This window comes from Nanorana parkeri, unplaced genomic scaffold (assembly GCF_000935625.1).
Source record: "Nanorana parkeri isolate BGI_ZX_2015 unplaced genomic scaffold, ASM93562v1 scaffold240, whole genome shotgun sequence".
NCBI classification, from domain to species: Eukaryota; Metazoa; Chordata; class Amphibia; order Anura; family Dicroglossidae; genus Nanorana; species Nanorana parkeri.
The window spans coordinates 1545917-1562462 of NW_017306508.1; the positions used below are offsets into that span (position 1 = coordinate 1545917).

General features: G+C 42.5%; 1 protein-coding gene across 1 annotated transcript in view; it reads right to left on the minus strand.

Annotated features, from left to right (window-relative positions):
• The window catches only part of MIA3 (MIA family member 3, ER export factor), an 88371-nt gene that overhangs the window by 26537 nt on the left and 45288 nt on the right, over positions 1-16546 (minus strand). Inside the window, exons 8-16 of the mRNA XM_018556499.1 lie at positions 15147-15272; positions 10840-10971; positions 9582-9603; positions 6265-6353; positions 6109-6186; positions 4138-4248; positions 3079-3150; positions 2550-2654; positions 619-741 (exon numbers count right to left, since the gene is read on the minus strand). Coding sequence (XP_018412001.1) covers positions 619-741; positions 2550-2654; positions 3079-3150; positions 4138-4248; positions 6109-6186; positions 6265-6353; positions 9582-9603; positions 10840-10971; positions 15147-15272 — 858 coding nt within the window. The remainder of the gene's footprint in view (positions 1-618; positions 742-2549; positions 2655-3078; positions 3151-4137; positions 4249-6108; positions 6187-6264; positions 6354-9581; positions 9604-10839; positions 10972-15146; positions 15273-16546) is intronic.

Here is a 16546-nt window from a genome sequence, read left to right on the forward strand (position 1 = left end):
ACACGTTGGGAACAAAAAAAAAAAAAAAAAAGGAATGTGCACATTTTGTTTTACTTCTTTCCCATCATGAAGCTCCCATTGCCAGCATTGTGCAACTGAAGACCACTGAGATCTCTCTCTGCACAGTGGTTGTTACCCCATCTTGTCACCACTATTGCAAAGCTTAAGATTAACTGTAAAGTACTGACAACTTCCCCATTTTTTATGAACCGGACTTGCTATAGTTTATGGAGAACAGTGGCTCAGTGGTTAGTAGTTCTACCTTGCAGCATGTTTAGGTTCGGCCAGGAAACTATCTTGCATGTTCTTCCTGTGCTTTTGTGGGTTCCCCTGGGTAACTATTTCCTCCCCCCCACCAACACTCCAAAAGGCATGTTGGTAGGTTAATTGGCTCTAGTTTGTGTACATGAGATTGTAAGCTCCTTGATGGCAGGGACTGATGTAAATAAATGAGTATGTAATGCGCTGTGTAAATTGATGGCACTATATAAATATCTGGAATACATAAATAAACGACAACCGTGTTTAAATAAATGCATGGAAAAAGCACTCTGTGATCCAACAAGGCCCTTCCATGCAGGATTGTCTAGTCAGCAATGAAAAACGGTTGTGACTTACTTCGATTTCATTCTCTTTGTAAGCCAGAGCTTCCTCCATATCCTTGTGAGCTTTCTGCTGCAGCTGGATCTGCTCTTCGAGCTCTCGCTGTCTCTCGCTCCAACCTTCGGCTTCTTGCAGCAGCTAAAAAACGTTTAACATGGTAAATCCGGTCTCAAATCTATTGCTTCAAAATTATGCTAAACAGATAGTCGTTGAATTGCTGTTATTACAATTCATACCGAAACCATTTAACACTGTTCCATGGCATTGGAGAGAAACTCCCAATCACGGACCTGACAACCTGAATAACTCTGTGCCCATATTCTGTCCACTACATCATGGTGACTGACACTAATGTTTTCTTAGAGCGGAATAGGTCGTACCTCTAATGCATCATGACTGCTGAATGCTTAAGTCACATGCAAAGGAAGATGAATAAAAGACAACTTCAAAACTTGAATGACTGAAACTCCTTCTACCATACTCGCTGAAAAGACGGATTTCATTTTCTAGCCCCTAATTTGATCCTAATGTCGGCACCGGTTTTTCAGCATCGAGAACGAGTACCGATATTTATATTTTGGTACTCGCCGATACGGAGTACCGGTATGTGCACTAGCATGGAGCCGGCTTCCCGGGAAATCAGAAAGCCGGGTGGCGGGTAATAGAATGACCCTCTGCCCAGCTTCTTTATTGCCTAGGAAGCTGGCTCCATGGTGTTTGGCTGGGAAACCGGCTTCCCAGCCAATCATTACCCGCCGCCCGGCTTCCTGATGTTTGGACAGATCGATGCCGATTGGCCGGAAGCCTGCTTCACAGCAAATCAGCATTGAGCCGGCTTCCCGGCCAATTAGGAAGCCGGCTACATGTTTTACTATCGGGGAAGGTATCGGAGCATTTGGGCAGGTACGAGTACTCGCCAAAATACTCGGTATCGGCACCATACCGATCCGACACTAGTACCAGTATCGGTGCATCCCTAGTAGGGATATTGGGCAGTAAACTCCTGTGGGGAAGGGAAGTAAAGTAAGTGGGCAAGTTTCCTCTGTACGGAGATGTAGGAAAAATTTGGAGCTATAACAATGAGTATAGGATTATAATTAACTCGAAAATGTCAGTATTATTCATCTTTACAAAAAAAGTGAACTTGATTTAAAAATTACAAAATACAACTGATCAGTAATAATTGTAAGTGATTATTTAACAGTGATACTATGATCGATCTGTATTATGATCAATTCTCTGCCACACATACAGATATACAAATGATCAGACGTGAAAGACAAAATCCCATCATGGCCATTTCACGATGCAGATTGTTTGAGAACTTTCTAAAGCGATCGAAAGGAGGATCCCGGGTTTGGCATTTTTCTTCAGTCAGTTTAGTTGCATCGAATGATTGATTGCAAGACGATTATCGATGCACATGTAGGCACCATTGAACTTCATCATTTTGTAATTGGCACTCAGTAACAGACCTGATCTGGCACTTTCCCTTTTCTTCATCTACAACACAAGTGTCTGAGTGGGGAAACTTGTGCTGAGGGGTATGACTGTTACTCAGCAATGCCAGCACAGAGCACAGGAAGAAGAGAGCTGGAAAAAGCATTCTTACTGATTGGAAATGCTTAAAAATAACTTTTACTATCAAAACTCAGTTTCAAATTATAACATGCAGGGGTCAAGAACTACAAAGAGATAAAAACAAAAAAAAGTGTGTGACTTTAATTGGGCTTTAATTACATGGTTTCAATCTGGCTACTGATCGACTTGTAAAGGTTACAGTACACTACTGCAATTCACAATGTGCCCTTATAACAACACATAGGTCTCGCTGTACTCCAGCGAAGTGGACAAGGAGACAGGTCAGTAGTTTGGATTATCCAGCTCTAGACAGACAAGGACTAAAGATTTATCAGATAAAATGGGGAGATAAATCTGGGGTGTACCTGCTCCTTCCTTTCCTTCAAACAGGTGTTTTCCTCCTGCACACTGCGAAGATTAGAGCGCACCTTCTGCTCCTTCATTTTTACTTCATTTAAGGCAATTTGCAGCTGAAACAAACAAGGTATTAAGCAAAAAGAGAATGAGGAAGCCCCGTGTGTGGGAGGGGCGAAACGCGTCACGGGTGTTCAGTTCAGGCTCTCTTTTCCGTTTGTGACTGCAAAAACTTATTTTTCTAAATAACTTTGAATAGTTAGGGGACCCCCATTTATATCTAATTTATATTAGAGATATTGTGCATATACCTTCCCTTCCCCGTTCTTTTTTGCAAAAAGAGAATGAGCAATAAACCAATGCAACTTAAATCAGGGCGATTGGATATAGTTACATAGTTACATAGTATTTGAGGTTGAATAAAGACATTAGTCCATCAAGTCCAACCTATTAGGATCTCATTCTAGGAGTACCCGTACCCCTGTATATTACGGTCCCTTAAGAATAGTCCAGAAGTCAGGAGGCACAACATTATGTTACCTCTGAGAGTTCTGCTGAATGCTCTTCATACTGCTGCTTGAGCTGCTCTATGGATTTCTGTCCTTCATAGATCTAGGGAGATATCCGATGATTAGTTTTACAACAACAGAATGCATTCTGTGCACAAAATGTAATTCCTCTGTTTGATAAAAAATGACACAATAAAGCAGAACGAGACCCACCAATTTCACTGTTTCCCAAAGCAGATACTTTCAAGGCATTCCTCTAGTAATAACTCTCAAGGTTGCCAGTGTCCTTATTTCAGCTCTTAACTAATCTTTCAAGTCCTCAAATAGCTTGTGTCATAGCTGATCAGATGTGTAGCATCAGGGCAAATGCAATACAAATAGAGGCTAAAGCTGGCCAAACACCTTACAATTATCTGCAGATTTTCTATGGTCAGATGGAAAAAGTGCAACAGATTCCTCCATCTACGCTACACTGTGTGGATGGAGTAATCTCCCACTGGGCCAAGCTTCAGTATCTAGTACCTGAATCTATTTGAAAGAAGAACTGAAACAATGTAGTGATATTTCTTATAAGTAGTGATCGTCAGAAACGTTACAAATGTGTATGGTGATTTTGATTAATCCAATTAAGTGACTTAGCCTGGCACTCTAAAGAAATGTAATATTCACTTGCCTTAGGAGCAGTAGAGATATATGTATTTTCTCCAAAGTGGAAAAAAAAGGAGGGGGGTCAAGTGGAGTTAGGGTTCAATACAAAACAGCTCTAAATTTGTTCCGCTACCTGTGGCGTGTGTAAATGTCTAAGTGCTGAGAGTTGAGAATGGGAGGGTTTAACATGACAGGAGTTTGCATACCTCCCACCACTCTCCCTCTACCGCTGTGGGGACTTTAACAGGACTGGAAGCTCTGCCACAAAAAGCAAATCATTTTTTGTCTTCTTTTGACCACGGTGGTCCTTTACCAACTGTCAGTTCAGCGAAGGGATTAGATCCATAATAAACAGCAGCTGGCGACAGAGACCAGGCCGCCTTCTGAAACAAAATGTACAGCAATGGGTCTTTACGAACGGGTGATCGGACCAAAGACTTACCATTTCCTGTTTCCTCTTGTTCTGACTTTTCTGAGAGTCCAGCTCCTGAAGCAAGTTCCTCATTTTGCCATCAAATTGTTTGTTACTATTTTTCAGCTCCTTAACTGTAACCTTATAGAAGAGGGAGACAAACCACATTAATAAAAAGTACATTAAACCAAGGATGACTACATGATTTATTACCTGCAAACATTGCGGAGTCCAGAAATTTGTGTAACACTGTACAGGGAGACATATCACTACATCTAGGGCAGATGTAACCTCAGGACCCACATTTGTCCTTGGTCATTAAGTCGTGACCCAAGTCGCACTGCAATGAAACGCACTGCATTGCGGTACCGCACGTTGCGGGCGATTGAACTGTGGGAGGGAGGTACATTTGGGGTGTCATTCAAAAGAATGGCAACGCACCTTCCACACCAGAATGCGTAGTCGGTGCGATTGCATGGTACAGTGCGTTAATCGCACAGGGCTGTTCGATTATCACACTGTACTAGTGTGAACGGGCTCTCAAGAACACTGACAGACACACACAACCACAGACACAATTTCACACACCACTCCTTTTTTTAAGATCCACCCAGTCTCCCTACCTTACAAGAACTGTAGTGGATCCTCGGCCTGGGGTCCAGTGTGGGCTGCTGTGATGTGACAGAGCTCCATCCATATGTGCATTGCTTGTACAACTCCCTTGCATGCCCTGTAGAGCTGCCGGGAGCCAGAATGTGACGTCACTCCGGTCCAGGCACCTCTACAGGACATGCAAGGAAGCTGTAAGCAATGAATTTATGGATGGAGCTCCCTCGCGGCCATAGCTCCAGCCCACCCCACCCCACCTTAAGCTGACACTTGGCGCCGATCAGCATATGAATGGCTGCTTGGCCTCTCACCTAGAAAAGTGGAAGGCACACGGCGACGCACTAAACACAGGGTAGCGACGCACATTTGGGTCACGACCCACCAGTTGAGAACTAAGGATCTACGGCAGTGGTGGCGAACCTTGGCACTCCAGCTGTGCCAAAACTACAAATCCCAACATGCATCTGCCTCTGGGAGTTATGTCTGTGGCTGTCAGAGCCTTGCAATGCCTCATGGGACTTGTAGTTCCAAAACAGCTGGAGTGCCAAGGTTTGCAACTACTGATCTAGGGTATACATTCCACTGCACTTAATATAGTATTTACAAACAATAATGTATTCCTGAGCACCGGACACGCCTGTTGCTGCACAAAGAAAGTTTTTAACACCTTGGAAAATCCCAGTGATCAGGAAGGATCGCCTCCCTTTCACCTGGGGAAAGACTATTCCCAACATTCCCAAATGGTATCCGTTTGTCCAGGGAAAAGACTGTACCGAATCTCTCTTTTCACACTATTATCAGTGAAAGGTCTGTTCTTCTATGACTACCTCAAAGAGACCCTGTAAGTAGGCAAAACAAATCTATTTAACTTACCTGTTTGGTCACTGTCGTCTCCTACCTTCCCTCTGTTCAAGAGCTGCAAGCTTCATCACTCTTCAGCATCTGACAACTGTGGGAGTGTTGGATGACTGGGTCCCCCGTAGCAAGCTATGGCACCATCTTCCAACCCATACGCTACTGCTGTATCATGTAAAGCTGATGGAAGAGGCAAGTGTCTAAGCCAGTGGTAGCTAAACTGCAGCCCTCCAGTTGTGCAGAAACTACAAATCTCATCATGCTTTTGCTGCAAGGAGTCATGGATGCAGCTGTCAGTTTTACAATGCCTCATGGGACTTGTAGTTCCTCAGCAGCTGGATGGCTGGAGTTTGGCTACCCGTGGTCTAAGCTCATCATTGCAGGGGCAATTTATTTTACATTTTAGTCCTAGCTTTAACAGAGGTTCCAGCCATTTCTCACCCTATTCACACAGCTGTCACATTGTTTTATTTTTTTGTCTCCTTGAGCCATGCAGGAAGTCTACAGAGAAGTAGTAATAAAAGTTCCTTCAGTTACCTTTAGGGAGGCAGCCTCTTCCTGTATCTGAGTGTTCTTCTCCTGCGTCGTGCTCTCACACTCTTTAGCTTCCTTTATCTGCAGAGAACGGTGACAAAGCCATCAGATTCGGTTATGAAGCAATTCTTCCGCAGATCTCACCGCAAAAATAATTACCTTATTCTCCAACTCGGATATCTTCTCCAAAGCCTCGCTCTTCTCTTTCACCAAAGCAGCTATCTTCTCTGCAAGCTGCTTTTCATTGACTACAAGAAAATGACCACATATTTAAAAACAAAAAGCCATTTAACATGCTTTTAGTATTACTTTTTCTACATTTACCTGCAGACCAAGCTGTCCAGCAAAAGTGACAGGTGTTGGGGCAAACTATAACATTGCCAGTGTAATAAGGACCTTTAAGAAGGTAGTTAGTAATGAGGACCTTCAAGAAGGTAGGTAGGAACCCTCACCAGTATTATTTAAAGTTTTTTTAAAAAAGTAAAAAGCAGCTTGATGATAAATGAATAAAGTTGTACTAAACCCATTTGATCATATAAAACATACAAAAAATATTAATTAATAAAAATTCCTTGATCTGTGGTTGGAGACCGGAGATAATCAGTTGGTAGAGTGTCAGCAGTTTCTGGTACAATAAGGCTGGGTTCACACCTAGGCGGATTGAATATGCATGTTTTTCGCGCGTTTTTTTACCGCGCAAAAAATGCGCGTTTTACAGCGCAAAAAACGCGCGTTTTACCGCGCAAAAAACGCGCGTTTCCGAGGGATACTTGGCTGTATCCCAATTTAACCACCACCAAAACGCCCCAAAGAAGTACATGTACTTCTTTGGGCGTAGGGCGGTTTCCCGCACGTTCGTACTTGCGGAAAACCGCCCAGATGGGAACCATGCACATTGAAAATAATGGCATTTCCCTGTTTGAGCGTTTTTCCGCGAGTACGAAAGCGCGAAAAAACGCCTAGGTGTGAACCCAGCCTAAGTCGGGGGGACTGTTGATGAGCAACACTGCCATACATCAGAGAACCCTCTGGAAGGACACCAGTGGGAGCTACACATAGGGGTCCGCTATTTTCGCAGAATGGACAACCACTTCATGCCATAACAATTTGACATTTGACCAATATTAACTGGCCTTATAGTTCCCTAGGACATAAGATTCAAGGAGCAGCAACAGACATCTCAAACAAATACTTGAAATATTGTATGTGTGTATTGCTCTCGTTTGGTTGGGATGTTTTACACCTATAAGAACTAAACAAAGTGAGACACAGTTGAGCGCACATCTGATAACAGTACAGATGGCAGTTGTTGTGGTTTAACACATCCAGTAATGAGAAAAGAGTTATTGGCACACTAACAGCGCAATGCTAGAGAGCGCCCATCACATTGTACTATGCAGTAAATGCTTTTCTCACCATCCATTTTTTTAACAAATGCAAATGTACAAGGCTTGGAACCGGTCATTAGGCACAATAGAATAACCTTCAACCAAACTGGCAGACTGCTTTTGTTTAGAAACAGGAAGATTTGCAAAAATAACCTCTTAGCACTGACTTTACTTTCCCTGTGTGTTGAGCTGCTACTATAGGGTCAGATCAGAGTAAATATTGCTCTGTTTACATCATATGTCTGCAGTCTGCACTGTACAGGGTAGAGAGCAACATTCCTACAGACCAAAAATGAGTACATGGAAGACAACAGAGATCTTCTTGATGTGAATTCAGCTTTCTAGAAATGCCTGTCTGAAACACAGGATGGACAGGGTTTAACTAAATACATGCAGGGGCCCCGTGCCGCAGTTTGTGACTGGATTTCAAAATGGGAGCAGTAAATAAATCATTTGTGGCTACCCCCGCACTGCAAGGGTTAGCTGCTAATTTTTGTCTAAAAAAAAGTTATACTCACCCAATCAGTGGAGCCGCCTTGCTTTTAGGGCTGGATCACACCACAAAGTCCGCGTTCCAGTGCGTTCGGCCTCTGGAACACACGCTGGCCAGCTCCCTGCGTTCAGGGGCGGGGCGGTGCATTGAAGTCAATGGCACCGCAGCCATGCCCCGCCTGCAGTGCGATCGCCCATTAGCGACTGTGTTCCGGTCCAGTGCAATTTGGAAAAAGAGTGCCGAACGCACTGCAACGCAGACTTTGTGGCATGAAGCGGCCCCGAGACCGGTCCCCTAGAGCCTCTGCAGTGATCTAAGAATCGTTGTGTCATCATACTGTATGCAAGTGTATAGATGTGAGAACGCTGAGGAACATTCCATGTGTGCAGTGGAGGAGGACTTGATTAAGGGGAACCTACGTGGTCCTAAAAGCGCTTGTATTAAGTGACAATATGCGTAAATAAATGGGCGTTTCTTTCCATTGACAAACAACCTTGGTGTGCTGGTGACGTCTTTATCAAGTCGGCTGTCCGCGGTGCCATCCGCAGTCACTACGAGCACCTACTTTTATTATATGGGATTATATACGAGTGCAGCAAGATTTTTTTTCATTTTTCCCATGGAGGAGGAGACCCATTTCAGTGACTGGTGAAGCAGGGAGTTGGCTCAGCAGTTTGGGCGAGTATAATTTTCTTTCAGCACCTAGACAAAAATGAGCAGTTAACCCTTGCAGGGCAGGAATACCCCCACTGCAAGGGTTAATACAATTTTCCCATGGAGTTCTTCTTTAAAAGCTGTGCTCCAGACAGACTCCTTCCACCCCTCCTTCAGCTACTCTGTGAGACCATTTTCTGAACTCGCCTCCTAATGATTGAGTGATGCTGCTTGAAATTTCTCTTTCTTCGGCAGGGAGAAGAAGCTCAATCTGCAAAGATCTGACCACCTACAATGACGGTAAATACTGAAAGATAAGGGTGACCCGTTGAGATTTTGGGTATCTGCGTATTTTAAACGGTCATAACGTAGGAATGAGAAAATTCTAGAATGCAGCTGACAATGCAATATCATCCTACTAAGTTGCTACATATACAGATATACAGAGAGGAGCACCAGCTAATTTGACTTGAATCATTTTGTGGCTGACTGTGGCTTTTGTTTGTGAAATTGCTATATGCTCAGAGTTACCATATGGGTTTCCTTCCTACTGGTTTCTATTTATGATTTACACTGTACACAGGAAATATCTCCGGCTCTTGTCTGAACTGGAGTACTGAGTATAGTTAGAAAGATGTCAGGTAATGGCTCCAGAAATAATCATCTAAATAGGCATCTCCAATAGAAGAAATGTCTTCTGGGTTTTTACAAAGTAGGTCTGCAATTGAATGTGCTCTCAATTCCAGGCCTGCTCTGTACTAATGCTATTTACCCAGAAGTCCGCTCTCCTTTAGGCTCCAGTCCACGCTCCTTCAGCGGAGCCTTCCTACTTTTCTACAGCTGAAGTAGCAAAATTTATTTTCTAGATCAGTGAAAAAACAAATAAGTTCCCATAATTTAAAAAAATAAATAAGTATTTACTTATAGATGTTAAACTTTACCTTGATAGACTCTGCTCTTCACCTACAAGAGGAGAGAAGAGAACTTGTGTTACAAGACAGCAGAACAACACGTGTCACAGTGGGACGATGTACAGTCATCACATTTCTACGAGGACTGTATACAAAGGTCATGGTTTGTGCACAGGCCAGCCACTGAAAGGGAACACTGCAAATAAGATTAACAGATTGCTAAGAAAAGCTTCTCTGCTAATACTCTGTGCCTGTGGGGTGGTACACTGGCTGCGAGCCTTGACCTCTGGACTGGGAGCAAAATAGAGAAAGTAGACTTCAAATGAGAGGACATCACACATTCAATAAAATACAGATGCATTGCTGTGTGTGTGTGTATTTTATATATGATAGAGGCAGAAAAACGTGCTACTGTAATTATATTTTACACTATTGCGGGCTGTGTACAGCCATTTTGTAGGTTGGAAAGCATTGTTCAGTATATAACCTCATGTGATGTCGCACACTGAAAATTGGACACAATGAAGGCAACAGGTTCACCTTCAATGTTTCCAAAATGTGCGATGTCCATTGTGGATGGTACACAGCACCTGGCATGAAAACCAGGACCGAGCAGAGTTAACAGGAGAGGACAGTTCCTGTATGTGGTGGATTGCAGCATGTTTTCTCCAGTGTCTAGAAGTTGTCACCATGGGAAAATATGCATATCCTGGTCATACCTGCTTACCACCATATGCAGCATAGAGATGTAAGCCACAGACCACAATTGTCCTCTTCTATGGATACTTGTCAGCAGAACTCGGATGAAATTTAAGCAATGTGTGACCCTGTCAGTGCCACTCCGTTCGACAAAAGTTGATTTTTTAATCAACTCTGTAAAACGAGCCGGTCTAAAAATTCTCGGCTGACGGGTGACTGTACTTAACAGGCTGCAGTCACTGTACTTAACAGGCTGCAGTCACTGTTCTTGTCAAAGAAGCCTTTCTCATTCGAACACAGTGCTGCTCAAACGCATGCAACCAAATGCAAAACTCGGTATGACAAGAACAAGCTGCGCCTGAGCTACATTACCTGCAGGACTGCAACGGGACACGCTGCAGCCAAAGAAAGTCAAACACTTCTCTATAGAAGCCAATGGGAATTCTACACAAACTCTTACACTTTTTAATATGAAACCACAATGTTTGTAATAAGAAACCCAGCGCTTCCTGCGTTTATTCAGTTTGTGTAATCTGATGTTTTAAAGTCCAAACCTAGATATTAAACCAGGAAAAGTCAGAGAACTCACCGAGAGACAGGTCCTCCAGAAAAAAATCAGGACTGAGATTAGCCCCACAAAGACCGTGATAATGATGGCCTCCCATTGCACGCCATAGAAATCAGGACCAGGCCGCAGGTCTTCAGGTAGCGCCGACATAAGCTGTAAAAGCAAACCGTTAGTTTAGAAGAAAGTTCAAAGAACACAAATCGGAAAAAATTTGCAATAAAGTTTCGGCATATGTGCTGCAATTCCATTTCACCAATCAGATACAAAACGGAGCAACACGACCCTAACTCTGCGTGCATGGTTTAGTAAACTTTATGAGTAGACAATGTATTTCTTTTTTTTCATTTACACTTTTCTTGTCTTTGCTTAAAAAGAAATGTACTAAGAAGGAAAGAAAGGAAAATAACTTTAAAAAAGTATGTGTGTGTGTATGTATATATATATATATATATATGTATATATGTATATAAATAATGTGTGTGTACAAATACATACATATATATACACTTTTTTTGTTTTGTTTTTAAGTGAATGTGATTAGCTATAATAATGTTGCCAACAAGTGCTAATGTTTACAGGGGCCAGTTTCTATGCAGAGTTTGTAATTATATATGTACATGGGGGCAGACATATTTGTTTGTTACATCCACACACTGTATTTCTTGTATAGCTAAGGAATTTTCTCTTATTTGATCTCAGCGATATCTCACACCAATACAACCTAGTGATAGCTGCAAGCACTATGGCGAATAACAATCAATAATATATGTAGAATTTCTCTCAATGTATGTACAATTGCGCTTATTTGCTCCATTTTGGTCTCTCAACTATACCATTGCAAGCGTTTTGTTATATCTCTTTTATAAGTGCAAAAACATTAATTGATCCTGCCAGCAATGCAGTGAGCTGGTAAATCCCATGCTCTCTGCCGTGTTATTAGCGCTGCCCAACACCTCCTCCTTATGTGATGGAGATGGAGTGAGGTGGGATCGCCAGGTGAAAACAAAGGACCAAAAAGCCTAAAAAATACCAACTAATGCAGACACCACATCTAAGGATTGCTGTTCCCGTGTTCACATATATTGCAGCTCACCAGTCCTTAGATGTTGTGGCTGCATTTGTTTTTGAGGCTTTTTGTTTGTTTATTTTCCAAAGGTGATTCTGCCAGTATCGCACTTCCTGTCCTCGGGTGACAACACTCACGTGTCCTCTTGTGTCAGGACCACAAAAACAAGATAGGACTACAGAACTTTACCCCCGATTACAATTAACACAGGCAGACAGAACAGAAAGATATCAGCGTTCAAGATTTCTGGCAGTATCAACAGATATTTTTTGAACCTATAAAACAGATATAACAAAACGCTTTCCCATTTACCAGACCAAAAGGTAGCGCATAAAACAAGTTCATTGTTCGGGCTTACATACATTTTAAGTTTGCCATACGTGTTACAATCTAGTTGCATAGTTGCTGTACAGACTTCTTTAGATCTACCACAAAAACGAATTATTATTATACAGGATTTATATGGCGCCAACAGTTTGCTCAGCGCTTTACAATATAAGGAAGACATTACAATCACAATACAATTCAAGACAAGATGGTAAGGAGGGCCCTGCCCCTGAGGGCTTACAATCTAAGAGGGAGGGGCCAGTGATACACGAGGAGGTAGCTGTGTGGGGATGAATTGTTTGAGATAATCTAGTTGATAGTTTTTTTTTCTAGTAATAGTTTGAAATAACTAATAATAATCTAATACCAGGGCCGTCTAATGCTATCCATGCAAAGGACACCCACTCAGGCTGGCCATTGCGCTCCAAAGTTGTTGGAAGATTTAAAGATGATTGTACAATAAGATTGTCACATGTAGGGTCAGATTTTCTGAGAACAATCTCTCTGATCTCAATAGTCATTTGGCAGGATGGCTGACTGCATCACTTGACACTAGAAGGATTTGCTCTATAGACCTGTATATGAAATATAATCACCAAAACCTGAAGAGTCAGTGTGTATAAATATGAACGGCATTCAAAAAATGCTTTCAGATCACTTATACAAGAATGACTCAAATGTATCCACAATGTGACCGTTCCCCCTCTAAATAATTTCTCCACTTGGATACGGGTTCTCTTGCTCCCAGCGAAGTTGTTTCTTAAAGCGGACCTTTACCCTTATCTTTAAACTGACAACAAATACACCTTTAGAAATGTTTAGTAATGACAATCTACAAACACATACTTCTAGATAATTGCCGGCTTTCTATTCTTTATATACCTTATTTTTCTCCGCATTCTTCTCTCGGTGGCCATGTTTACTAAGGGCAGATAAATATATATATCTCACTTTACTTCCTGGAACTCTAGGACATGTGACCATGCACATCATCTCGGGGGAGGAAAATGCCTTTCCCTGACATCTGGTGAGATTACAGATGAGATTTCCCAGCAATGCTCTGCTGATGTAACTTTCCCAGGATGCAACGCTTGGGCACAATTACATCACTAATGCCCAAGAAAGCCAGGAAGTGGAAAAACAATAATTGCAAGAAAAATGTGTTTAATGAATGTAATATGATTTTATATCAGCATGCAGAGCTTCATGCTGAAGTGATTTTTAGTGAATGGGGGTAGAGGTCTGCTATAAGCTGGCCATACACTTGATGAACCAGCCAAAATTTACTCACTGGGTGGCCCTGTTGGCAGCCTCTTGCCCGACCTTCTTTTTGAAATCCATAGGAGCTGGGCAGAAAGTTCTCATCCAGTGACTGCAGCCAATTAGCTGCAGTCACTGTTCGTGTATGGTGATAGTGGCAGGCACTGGCTGTCAGAATACAATAGTCACAGTGGGAGATTCCTCCTTTCACACTGTTCAGCATGGATAGAGGAGGCCATTTACATTTTTTTTTGTTCAGCCAGAAAACAAATCTACTAGTGTACGGCCAGCATTAAAAGAGGTGAGAGAAGCCCCATGGAAACAGCTGACAGAACTCCTCTTTACAACATGTTTTCCTATCAATGAAGCTGATGGCAATAATAAGAACCACATAAGCATAAGGTGGCATGCGGTGCCGTAAATTAAGTCTTGAGACAACGTGGGACGTCTCCCACATTCGCCTTACTAAAAGGTGATCAAGGTAACAGGGAACCAGCGTAGGTCAGCCTATTCAATAATGGCAGCATCATATACAGAGGCGTAGTATCGTCCAGCTCCTAGTAAATCCTCCCAATTAAAAGGAGATTTAGATCTTTCCTGGAACATCCTAGGGCTGCAACAACTAATCGACATAATCGATTATAATCGATTATTGAAAAAGTTGTCAACTTTTTCAATAATCGATTAATCGGCTTCTGGTTAGTTGGCCCTGTTCATAATGTATTGCTGGGATTTGTATTCCTCTATAGCTGATGGTACATTGTGCTTTATATAGGAATAGGAATTACATAGGAATACAAATCCCAGCAATACATTATACACTGTATGTATAATGTATTGCTGGGATTTGTATTCCTCTATAGCTGATGGTACATTGTGCTTTATATAGGAATAGGAATTACATAGGAATACAAATCCCAGCAATACATTATACACTGTATGTATAATGTATTGCTGGGATTTGTTGTATTCCTATATAGCTGGTGATATTCTGCACTGCGCTGTATAGAGGACTACAAATCCCAGCAATAATACATTATACAGCGCAATGCAGAATACCACCAGCTATAATGTACTATTGCTGGGATTTGTTGTAGTCCTCTATAGCTGGTGATATTCTGCATTGCGCTGTATAATGTACTATTGCTGGGATTTGTAGTCCTCTATAGCCGGTGCCATTCTGCATTCATTGCTGTATAATTTTACACTTTCCTTTTCACTATATTGCACACCACACTATTTTTTTCCACCGCTCCAAGCTTGCTCCTGTGATGGACTACAATCTCAATACAAACTAGTAGTCCATCACTGGAGCCATTTTTTTTATTGTTTATCCGATCAACCGATTAATCGAACTTAATAATCGGCTAACTAATCGATTTTGAAAATAATCGTTAGCTGCAGCTCTAGAACATCCCCTTAGTAAGAAGTTACTTTTCAGCAATGACCTGTTTCTCTGTAAAGCTGACCATAGAAATGAATACTACACACCCGAGTGACCCAGATTTACCTCCAAGAACCAGCTCATATCAGCTGATTAGGCTAAAAGCAGAAAAGAAAACACAGCAATTAAACTCATTAGCTGGAACAGCAGCAAGGAGAATTTCCCATAAGCCCAGACAATGGCACTTCTTGTATACCAACAACAGTAGAATACATATCAGTATATACCAACCTGGAGGAGTCTGGAGATCAGGAGACTGTATAAGGTGGGGAGGGTCCCCAGAACGGCTGGGTCTGCTCCCACCCCAAATGAGGAGGAGGAAGATATGGGATCCTCTTGTTCCATTTCATCCATTTCCACCTGGATAAGTGATGGTCAGCCAAAGACCAACAAGATATTTAAACAGAAGCGGAGCACACTACTCCTCTACATGACATGAAGGTACACATACTGACGCTGCACACACACAAGACACATGGAGGAGATTTATAAAACTGGCACAGGCTGAACATGAGGCACTTTCTGCATTGTACATAAAAATATGCGTTTAATTCAAAGACTTATTTGTAAGAGATTGCTCCATTCCAGCTTAAAGTGGACCACAAGGAAAGCAGTGAAGATTCCCCATCTTATAGGAAACATCTAAAATAGGGGCAGGCAAACTCCAGCCCTCCAGTTGTGGTGAAAGTACAAATCCCAACATGTGTCTGTCTCTGGGAGTCATGCCTGCAGCTGTGGGAACCCTGCTATGCCTCATAGGATTTCTAGTTCCACAACAGCTGGAGGGCTGGGGTTTGCCTACCCAGATCTAGAACAATTGTCCCTAAGCAGAACCCTGAAAAATCAATGAATTGGTGTAATCCTTGTGCCAAGGCACTTCAGCTATGTAACCTTCTAGCTGTATATGTGCAGAAAGGGATCACCAAAAGGCACTGCTGCCTTTGGCTACTAGTCTCATCATAAGTCGAGTGAGATTTGGTGATGTTACGACTGTGCTGCTCACTGTTCTCCTTGGCAGAGAGAAAGCTGCACCTGAGAACTTGCAATGCATACATCTCCCTGCTTCTGCTTCATTTACTGTAAGGAGCTGTACTTCCCCCACCCAGCCTGCTGCTTTTTAATCCTTACCCCAGCAATAATTGGATCCCCAGTCACCATGGGGCCAGCACTCACTTGTAATGTGCAAAAAGGATAGCACTTTTATTGATATGCCACGTGCGTCAAGAAGCCAACGTTTTTATTGATATGTCACGATGTCGCTCTGATGAAGGGACCCTGCGCGGCCCCGAAACGTTGGCTTCTTGATGCATGTGACATAATAAAAGTGCTATCCTTTTTGCACATTACAAGTGAGTACTAGTGTCTGTGTAAAGCTGCCCCTCACTCACATCTTTATACTCGCCTCTCCAGCAATTTCCCTCTGTTCCTTCCTCCCTCTCAGTCAACAAATGACCTGGTGGAAGAGCCTAGAACAGGAGTGGGCAACTCTTGTCATCCAGTTGTGCTTTACCTACAAATCCAAAAATGCCTCATGGGACTTATAGTTCCACAAGAGCTGGGGGCCCAGAGGAATCATTGATGTCTCCCACTTTGAGGTGACAGAGGTCGGGCCCAGCAATTGTACACTATGC